Source organism: Microtus ochrogaster, linkage group LG2 (assembly GCF_000317375.1).
Source record: "Microtus ochrogaster isolate Prairie Vole_2 linkage group LG2, MicOch1.0, whole genome shotgun sequence".
Lineage (NCBI taxonomy): Eukaryota > Metazoa > Chordata > Mammalia > Rodentia > Cricetidae > Microtus > Microtus ochrogaster.
In genome coordinates, this window is record NC_022028.1 from 35,258,274 (window position 1) to 35,268,612 (window position 10,339).

The 10,339-nt window shown below is 43.7% G+C and overlaps 1 protein-coding gene across 1 annotated transcript in view; it reads right to left on the minus strand.

Moving 5' to 3' along the window:
* Nucleotides 1–10,339, minus strand: part of Kif1bp (KIF1 binding protein) — an 18,623-nt gene that overhangs the window by 3,440 nt on the left and 4,844 nt on the right. Inside the window, exons 3-6 of the mRNA XM_005360109.3 lie at nt 6,422–6,501; nt 5,956–6,139; nt 2,852–2,936; nt 962–1,077 (exon numbers count right to left, since the gene is read on the minus strand). Of these exons, the coding sequence (XP_005360166.1) occupies nt 962–1,077; nt 2,852–2,936; nt 5,956–6,139; nt 6,422–6,501 (465 nt within the window). The remainder of the gene's footprint in view (nt 1–961; nt 1,078–2,851; nt 2,937–5,955; nt 6,140–6,421; nt 6,502–10,339) is intronic.

Genomic DNA, 10,339 nt, shown 5'->3' on the forward strand with positions numbered 1-10,339 from the left:
TTTTTTTTTTTTTTTTTTGGTTTTTCGAGACAGGGTTTCATGCTGGGATTAAAGGCGTGCACCACCACCGCCCGGCTGAATAATTCTTATATGCATGTTTTGTTTTGTTTTTTCAAGATAGGGTTTCTCTGTAGCTTTAGAGCCTACTCGCTCTGTAGACCAGGTTGGCCTCCAATTCACAGAGATCTGCCTGTCTCTGCCTTCTGAGTACTGGGATTAAAGGAGAGAGCCACCACCGCCTGGCGAACAATTAGTTTTTTAAATACTCTCTTGGGATAATTATGTCACAATCTAAATATGATGTTGACCCCATCTCTCCACAGCCTAGTTAAAAGAATGTTTTCCAGAAAGCGGTGGTATTCTGGTGGCCCTTACTAAGTGTAGTGCACACCTGTTATCCGGGTACTGTTATCCCAGGTGGCTGAGGGAGGAGCTGGTTTAAACTGTGGGGTGAGACTGTTAAAAATAATACACCTAGGGCTGAAGAGGTAGGTTAGTCAGGAGCGTGCTAGTCACGAAAGCCTGGGGACCCAGATTGGATCCCTAGGGTCCATACAAAAGAGCTGAGGAAGGTGGCAAGCAGTACTTGGGGTTTTTTTTGAGACAGAATTTCTCTGTGTTGCTTTGGAATATGTCCTTCCTGGAACTAGCTCTTGTAGACCAGAGCTCAAAGAGATCCGCCTGCCTCTGCCTCCCAAGTGCTGGGATTAAAGGTGTGCACCACCACCTAGTGGTGACAAGCACTTGTAACCTAAGTGCTGGCAGGGAAGAGACTGGTGCACCCCAGCAGCCTGCTGCCCTCTAGCCAGCATAATCTAATCACCAAGCCCCAGGTCCAGTGAGAGATTCTATCTCAAAAAAACCAAGTTTATCCCCTGCACACACACAGGTACCTAAAACACACACACATACACACAATTTGCAAAAACCACAAAGCCAAAGGCAATTTCCATGTGCATACCTGCATGGAGAGCTGAGCGTTCTGCAGCAGCGTCAAGCAGTACTTGATCCAACATCGTGCTATCTCCCCTTTCCTTTGATGGTAAAGCTCCGGCACATCTCCTTCGGCTTCAGGATCTGAAAGCCCAGGCGGCCTGTCAGCTGGTCAGAGCTATCTGCGCTGCACACTGTCCTCTGTTCCTTCCCCTTCCCTGACTGCATAGCAGCAGACCCTCACTAAGCTGTGCGGCACTCGGGGCCGCGCCTGCAGAGCCTCACTGGGTTTCTTACGCTTTCTCTGCAGGTAAAAACCAAGGCTACAATGGATATTTACTTTTAAATAGTTTTTTTCTTCATATAGCATGCTACTAAAATTCTGACCCTATCATTACCAACTCCTGAACTTAATTTCTAATACACCATTACACACAATTAAACAGCTATTTCCTATTTCAGCCATTCTTCTGGGAGAGGAAATATACTGTTTTAAATCCTTCCTATTATGAACAAGTCTAGGCTGCAGATTCCTATACATACATCTACCTAGAATCTGGACTGGTTTCCAGAAATGGAATTTACTAGGTTAAACAGTTTACACAACTTAAAGTATTTTAAATAAAAATTGACAAATTATTTCTGGCAAATATCATATCCAACAATGTTTTTGCATTCTGACAGAAATCATGTGGAAAACATGGACACTGTTGTTTTCACCTTTCTCCCCGACCCCTCCCAGCCTGGGACCAGCGTGCCTAGCACACACAAGGCCCTTGCTTCAATGCTGCATCACATACACACAAACATGCAATCAAACAAAACCCCTATGGTGAAGAAAGACAGTGTGAGGAGACAGCCCTTACATAAGTAGTATCCTGACCAAAATCTCAATCATGGTAGAAGGAAACATCGCACAAACTCTAAGTAATAGGAATCCTACATAGTAACCAGCCTATGGCCTTCAAAAGACACGATGAAAGGGCAGAGGCCAGCAACTGCCCCAGAGGACAGGAGGACTAAATCGACCCCACAGCTGAAGGCAACGTGCAATCCTGAGCTGTACGACAGAGACGGGAAAGCTTCCCTAGGAAGGACATTAGAGGACAGCTGACAACAGAAACATTCACTGCAGACAGGACTGTCGTGGTGCTGCCTTTCCTGAAGCTGCTAACGGTCCCATATATGAGAGAGAGAAAGGGGGGGGGGGAGAGGGAGAGGGAGAGGGAGAGAGATTTCTTTTTTTCATGATAGGGTCTTATGCTATTGTCTGAGTTGACCTGAAATTTGTTACATAGCCCAAGCTGGCCTAAAACTTGTGGCACTCCTCCTGCCTCAGTCTCTGGAGTGCTGGAATTCCAGGCATGAGTCATTATATCTAATTGAAGATATTCTAATTCTTAGGAAATGATGTACTGAAGTATTACAGTCGAAAGATGTCTATAAAAACTCATCTTAAATGGGTCAGAAAAAATGGAGAATCACAAATATTGAAAATGATGCATTTAGAGGAAGGCATATGGAATTCTGTTCTTACAACTTTTCTAAAGCTTACAAGAGTTTCAAACCTAAGGGCTTTGTGGTTAAGAGTTCTTGCTACTTTTGCAGAGGACCCTAGCTCCGTTCCCAGAACCCACACTGTGGCTCACATCTAACTTCGGTTGAATGGAATGAGATACCCTCTTCTGATCTCTGCAGGCATCATGCACACATGTGGCACACACACCCCTGCAGACAGAGCACTCACACATGTACACTCAGAATTCACACAGGTTTGAGGTTATATAGAAGCCGGGTATGGCACACTTGTCATTACAGTGCTTAGAAAGCTACAGTGGGAGGACACTGAGTTCAAGATCAGAGTGGATAAGACTGTCATAGTGAGAAACTGTATCATGAGATGCACACACAAACTTACTGTCTTCTGTAGCTGGGATCTTTCCAGTTTGACCAAAAATAACATTAGCTGCAGACAGACAATGCCTGGCTTCCATAAAGCAGAGCTGTTGGGAAAATAAGCACAAGAAAATCTAACTATGACAAAGTCTTGTTTACAATAACAGTTCTATTAACATAGCTGTACTATCAGGAAAATGACCCCTCTAAAGGGACCCAGCAGCGCTGCTATGGAGAACAGCATTATCTGGTACTCTGTATCCACTCTGTCAGAGGACTGAGGGCTCATTCCTGCCTTTTAAAACCTTTGGAGGGAGGCGACATGAAAAGGAGGCTTCCCATCAAGTTTTCAAGTCAAGGGATTTCTACAAATGAACTTATGGAACTACTTCGTCAATACTCACAAGGAATTCAAGATTCAAATCTGGGCATAGAAAACTTCTCCAACACTTCAAGAACATCTCTGTGTTAAACACCAAATACCTGTCATCTGTCATTCAAAATGAGGGATCTGGCAGAATCAAGTTAAAGTTTATCTTCTGAACGGAAGAAAATGTGCTTCCTATCAGTTAGTTTGAAAGACTGCTGTGGTTGATAGAATTTCAATAGTAATACACCTTGCCTCCACACTGAATTCGGAGCTCTTGTAAAGAATAGTTGGGTACCATGGGTATCAATAGACCAGCAGCATCCATACCTGCACACGTTGGTATGAAGTCCAACTGTAAGACAGTTACAGCTCACATGAAGAAACATTCTTGGCCCTCTACAGTGTCTTACCCATCATTACCACTTTTGCTCTGTCTAGACTGTCTTCTTATGAGCAGTCACTGCTGAAGACAGAGACAGCCTTGTGCTCTATGGGTAGCAGGTTAACATGGGACTTGAAGAGCAGCAAGACCGAAGAAGATGGAGATGGTAACAATATAAATAACATCACTTTCTGTTTTTGCTTGTTTTGTTTTTTGCATAGGCCAGTATTGAACCCAGGGTCTCCTGCATAGTAGACAAGCACCCTATTGACTAAACTCCATTTTCTTTTTTTTTTTTTTTTTTGGTTTTTCGAGACAGGGTTTCTCTGCGGCTTTGGAGCCTGTCCTGGAACTAGCTCTGTAGACCAGGCTGGTCTCGAACTCACAGAGATCCGCCTGCCTCTGCCTCCCGAGTGCTGGGATTAAAGGAGTGCACCACCAACGACCGGCTTCTTTCTTTTTTTTTTTAGATTTATTTATTTATTATGTATACAGTGTTCAGCCTCCATGTATGCCTGCAGGCCAGAAGAGGGCACCAGATCTCATTACAGATGGTTGTAAGCCACCATGTGGTTGCTGGGAATTGAACTCAGGACCTCCGGAAGAGCAGTCAGTGCTCTTAACCTCTGAGCCATCTCTCCAGCCCCTAAACTCCATTTTCAACCCATTTGTGGGGACAGATATTTCTGGAGTGACTAAGATATAACATCACCTGCTGTACTATGAATATCCATGGAGTTTTAGGTGTTAGTTAAAACCATACTGAACAAGGAAATGTAAAGTGTTAAATGGAGGTCACTAGTTAGTTCCTGGCTGCTTAGCCCCAAAATAATCACACAGAAACTATATTAATTAAATCACAGCTTGGCCTATTAGTTCTAGCTTATTAGCTAACTCTTACATATTAATCTAACCCATTTCTAGTAATCTGTGAATCACCACATGGCTGTGGCTTACTGGCAAAGTTCCAGCATCTGTCTTCCGTGGGGCTACATGGATTCTCTCTAACTCCACCCTTCTTTCTCCCAGCATTCACTTTAGTTTTGACTGCCTAGCTCTTTCTGCCCTGCTCTGCTACAGGGTCAAAGCAGTCCTTTATTAGCCAATAATAGTCACAACATACAGAGGGGAATCCCACATCAGTAAAGTTACTAAATGGAGCACACAATGGAACTTCAACAGCTGGAGGGAAGGAGCTGACAGAGGAGCCTCTTGATGACCATGCTGAAATGGAGTCACAGGAGTTCAGTATGAATGCAAAAAGTCTTACTTCCGTGCTTGATCCTAAACCAAACTCCTAGAAGCGATGCCACAGTCAACACTGCCCTTTCTCTCCCAACAGTGTTTCTGAGTGACACTGTGTGGGACAACACTGTAAACACAGGGCATGTTTACAGAACCAGCTAGCAGGCATAGTAAGGAAAAGGCTGAGGGGAAGGCAGCAGGCCACCAGAGGAGCAAGAGGGATGTTGATGGGCTAAGAATTTCTAAATGTCGGCGCTCTGGGAACCAGAGCTCCAAATAGCAATAGTTTCTGTGCTGGACATGGTGGCACATGCTTTAGCCACGGTACTCGGGAGGCAGAGGCAGGCAGACACCTCTGAGTTCCAGGCCACCCTGGTCTATATAGCAACTTTCAAGCCAGCCAGGAATACACAGGGACACCCTGCCTCCAAAAAACAGTGGTGGGGGGGAGAGGTTAGTATTAGAAACTAAAGTACTGAAAAAAAAAATGAGTGTATGCAAAATACAACTCAACGCTAAGTGATTTGGACAAGCAGCCTGAGGTTCAAACTTGTCTCTATGTGACAGTTCAGAAGGGTGCCATAAAACCTGGAACTCTAGGGCTCAGCACACAGTCCCAACATCAAAAGTGATTATTAGAGAGCGGCTAATTCTGAACAGCAACTGAAACACACCGCATGCTTTTATCAAAGCCCACATTTAACCGTCAACTTCCTCAGACAAATTCTCACAGTTTTGAGATTAGCATTACATGAAGATAAAGTTGTATCCATAACAAGATAAAAATCTGCAATTTAAGATACCACACAGCAAGAGTGAAATGAAAAGTGTGCTAACAGCCAGACAGAACTGATATTAGGTCCCTGTCATGGAGGGCTAGCAGCATGTTAAAGACTCAACGGTAAGGGAAGGGGAAAGATCAAGATCAAAATGTATGGCATGAAATTCTCAAACAAACAGAAATTTATTTTTAAAGATTCAAAAGTATTCGTGGAACAAAGTACTCCAATACTGTTTTGCCAAAGCAGCTGGCTGCATTCTACACCAAGTTTTAAACAACAAATAGCATTTACCTGCTTTTACGGCACTCACTGCTGGCCCTGCCGGAGAACTACTTTGGGACACTGACCTTATTGATGTAGAACTGGGACAGGGTGGCAGCGTTGATGGCCCACTCCAGGGGATGGTAAGCATTGTGCTCGAGCTGGCGTTTGAGTGTGCTGTGGCAATAATGAGCAGCTTTCTCGAACATTTCCATGTGCTGGTAGACTTGAGCCAGGTAATACAAGTTATGAGTATAAACCTTCTCAAATCTGTGAAGTAAAACAGTGCCTTACACAACCATTTACAATTTAGAAGGAAATTTCAGATATTGAGTTGAGCCCTTGGCTCTATCTGACAAACAAGGAAACTGAGTCTCAGAGTTGAACAAAGTCATGTAACTTGTAAGTGACAATGGAGGTTTTATGCACATAGAATCCTCACTGTACCCTGGAGGAGGAGGAGTGCCGTGCAGCAGCAAACAGCATGTGTGCATCCCAAGCAAGGACCCAGCCAGACTGCGGGGCACGCCTGTGGGCTCAATGAAGACCAACCTTTTTGATCTCTCTTGCTCGGTGAGTCTCTCTTCTTCAGGAAGGAAATGCTCCGTCGGGTCAAGAGGTGGGCTCCCAATCTGTGGTTAAAGAGCAGACAGCTCTTCAGCTTCTGAATGCAAACCCCAAGCGCTCTCTTGTGGCAGGTCTGCAGAAATGACCTTCATCTGAGGTAGCCTCAGCATGGAACTGCAACTCAGGCTGGTACGTGCATATATTATTTTTTAAAGACATGGTCTTGTTGTTGGAGAGACAGTTCAAAGATTAAGAACACTGGCTGCTCTTCAGAGGACCCAGCTTCAATTCCCAGCACCAACATGACAGCTCACAACTGTGTGTAACTCCAGTTCCAGGGAATCTGGCTCCCTCACAGACACACATGTGGGCAAAATACCAGTGCACATTTAAAAAAGAAAAAAAAGAAAAGAAAAGAAAAAGAAAATAAAAAAGAAAAAGAAAGTTCTCCCTTTGCAGATCAAGCTCGCTTAGCACTCACTGTGCGCTGTGTGGCCCAGGGTAGTCTCAGAGTCCAACCACTACTGTCTCTGTATTCTGAATGCCAGAATTATAGGTGTAGGCCACCAAACCTCACTTTAGTTGAATAATGAAATATTTTGAATTTTGTTTTGTCTATTAAAAAGTCTCTTTTAAGCCGGGCGGTGGTGGCGCACGCCTTTAATCCCAGCACTCGGGAGGCAGAGGCAGGTGGATCTCTGTGAGTTCGAGACCAGCCTGGTCTACAAGAGCTAGTTCCAGAACAGGCTCCAAAACCACAGAGAAACCTTGTCTCGAAAAACAAAAAAACAACAAAAAAAAAGTCTCTTTTAAAAACCTACATAAGTTTAGAGGGAAAAAAGAAAGGGAGAAATTATACAATTATATTATGATCTCAAAAATAAATTAAAAAATGAAAAAAAAACCCACCTTACTACCAAACCTGACCACCTGAGTTTGATCCCCAGAGCCCACACGGCGGAAAAAGAGAACCCACTATAATGTGCGATGTGCGTGCACACACACACTCAAATAAGTGACTATAATAAGACAAAATATGCATAAAAATAGTGATTTCTATCTTCTTAGGTAACAGTTCAAACTGCCACTACTAATGAAAATCAACTCAGGGAAACAAGCAAAGTAATTTTTTTGTTTGTTTTGTTTCTAAGACAGTGTGTCTCCTGTGTGTAGGCCTGGCTGTCCTGGAACTTGCTCTGTAGCCTGGCCTCCCACTCAGAGATATGTTAAGGGTTAACATGACTTTTCAGCAACTAAATAAGAAGCAGGGATCAATCACACTGCTTACTGTCTTAGGAAAGCCAACCTCCTACACCGTTTCCTTGTCTATGAAAAGCAGGCAGTTACAGCACCTATCCTCCCTCATAAGGCTTTTAGGGTGACAGTGTTACTCTCCACAAACCCATTATTACATGAAGGCTTCTGTCCGGACATAAATGTTGACCCTTTATGAGGACAGTCCCACTACAAGTTCATCCTTGCATCTTCCTATATCATTTTTGTGGTGCTTGGGAATGAACCCAGAGTCTAGCACATGCTAAGCACACTGTCTATTCCTTGAGCTTTGCCTCCAACCTCATCTTTGCTTTTAACTGAACGCATCAAGTTCCCAAGCACAGCAATACTTCCTAGAGAGAATCTGTTCCAGTGAGCTCTGGTTGTCAACCTGACACAGCACAGTCATTTGCACGAGCAATTGGATGGATCAGATTGGTCTGCAGGTGATTATGTTGATTACTAATTGATAATAGGAGAGTCCAATCCACTGTGGGATAAACCATCCCCTGGCCAAATGGTCCTGAAGGCTAGCTGAACAAGCTAGTAAACAGCATTTTACCGTGGCTTCAAGTTTCTGCTTGAGTTCACGCCCTGACTTCCCTCAGCGATGGAACCTGGAAGTGTAAAAACCAATAAACTTTTTCCTCCCCTCAGTTTCTTTTAGTCAAAGGGTTTTTATTCTTTAAAGATTTGGGATTCTTTTTATACGATTCTTTTTATTTGGGATGGAGAGATGGCTTAGCGGTTAAGAGTACTGACTGCTTTTCCAGAGGATCCTGATTTGATTCCCAGCGCCCACATGGCAGCTCACAACTGTCTGTAATTCCAGTTTCAGGGGACCCGATTCCCTCACACAGACATACATGTCAATGCACATAAAACAAAAATAAATTATAGCCAGGTGGTGGTGGCGCAAGCCTTTAATCCCAGCACTCAGGAGGCTGAGTTTGAGCCCAGCATGGTCTACAAGAGCTAGTTCCAGGACAGGCTCCAAAGCTAAAAAAAAAATTATTTGTTTATTATGTATACAGTGTTCTGTCTGCAGGCTAGAAGAGGGGACCAGATCTCATTACAGATGGTTGTGAGCCACCATGTGGTTGCTGGGAATTGAACTTAACCTCTGAGCCATCTCTAATTTACTTATATACATGAATGATAAATGACTTAATTCCCATTAGCTAGAGTGGGGAAAGCCTTCTGAATCACCTTCAGGATTGTTGAGAGTCTCTGAAGAGGCCCTGTCTGCTGTTTGCCTTGGCTTTGCATCCCAACTTAAGTCTTTACTCTGCAGTTGTAATATGGTTGGTGTTTATGTCATGCTGCAATAAAAAATTAAAAAATATATCCTAGACATATATATTCTGCTTCTTCTTCAGAAATGTTCATCTGCATGAGCTGCATTTCAGATGTGGGGGAATAGCATCAGGAAAAACATGGCCCTGAAGCAGGTCTCAGAACGTGGTCATCACAGCAGCAGCATAAATGTCACCTTGTTAAAAAGCGCACTCTCAGGCCGCAGCCCAGAACAGCCGCAGATGGCCCAGAAGCCTGGTCTGTTGAGACTTTGGTTTTGGTTTTGGTTTAGACAGAGTCTTGCTGGTCTTGAACTCAATCTCCTCCCTCAACTTCCAAGTTGCTGGGAACATAGGCACCTACATGGCCTACTGAGGCTTTTTTTTTTTTTTTTTGGTTTTTCGAGACAGGGTTTCTCTGTGGTTTTTGGAGCCTGTCCTGGAACTAGCTCTGTAGACCAGGCTGGTCTCAAACTCACAGAGATCCACCTGCCTCTGCCTCCCGAGTGCTGGGATTAAAGGCGTGCGCCACCACCGCCCGGCCTCTACTGAGGCTTTACAGGTCCCTCGGGTGACTCTGATGTGCACACCACAGCAGCAAAACACAGCCACAAAGATTTCAGATGTATTGTTGAGTTTCAGATATAGTGTATAGCTGCTTTCCCTCAAAGTACTGTCTTCCGTGAAAAAAATACAATCAGTAGTCTATATCCAAAACTGAGCTGGAGATGGCTCAGTGGTTAAGAGAACTGGCTGCTCTTGCACAGATCAGGCTGGGTTCAGTTCCCAGCACTCACAGAGTGGTTCCAAAACTATCTACAGCTCCAGTTCCGAGGAGTCTGATGCCTTCTGACTTCCAAGGCATGCATGTAGTACACATATACACATACAGCAAACACTCATATACACAAGAGGAAATAAATCTAAAATAAATTAATACGAAAATATTCAAATGGTATGTTTGGATAACAGAGTATTTCCTTTATGATTATATTAAGACCATCTTTGCCATTATGCTCTACCGAGGATTACTTTTAAGAACCTCAGTCTTCAATATGCAGTAATTTCAGACAGCTTTAAAAAGAAATTCCCCGGGGGAGGGGGGGCTGGAGAGATGTCTCAGTGGTTAAGAGCGCTGCCTGCCCTTCCAAAGGTTCTGAGTTCAATTCCCAGCAACCACATGGTGGCTCACAACCATCTGTAATGGGGTCTGGTGCCCTCTTCTGGCCTGCAGCATGCACACAGACAGAATATTGTATACAAATAAATAAATAAATATTTAAAAAAAAAATAAATTCCCAGGTATACTGAAAAATTATCATGAATGGAAAAT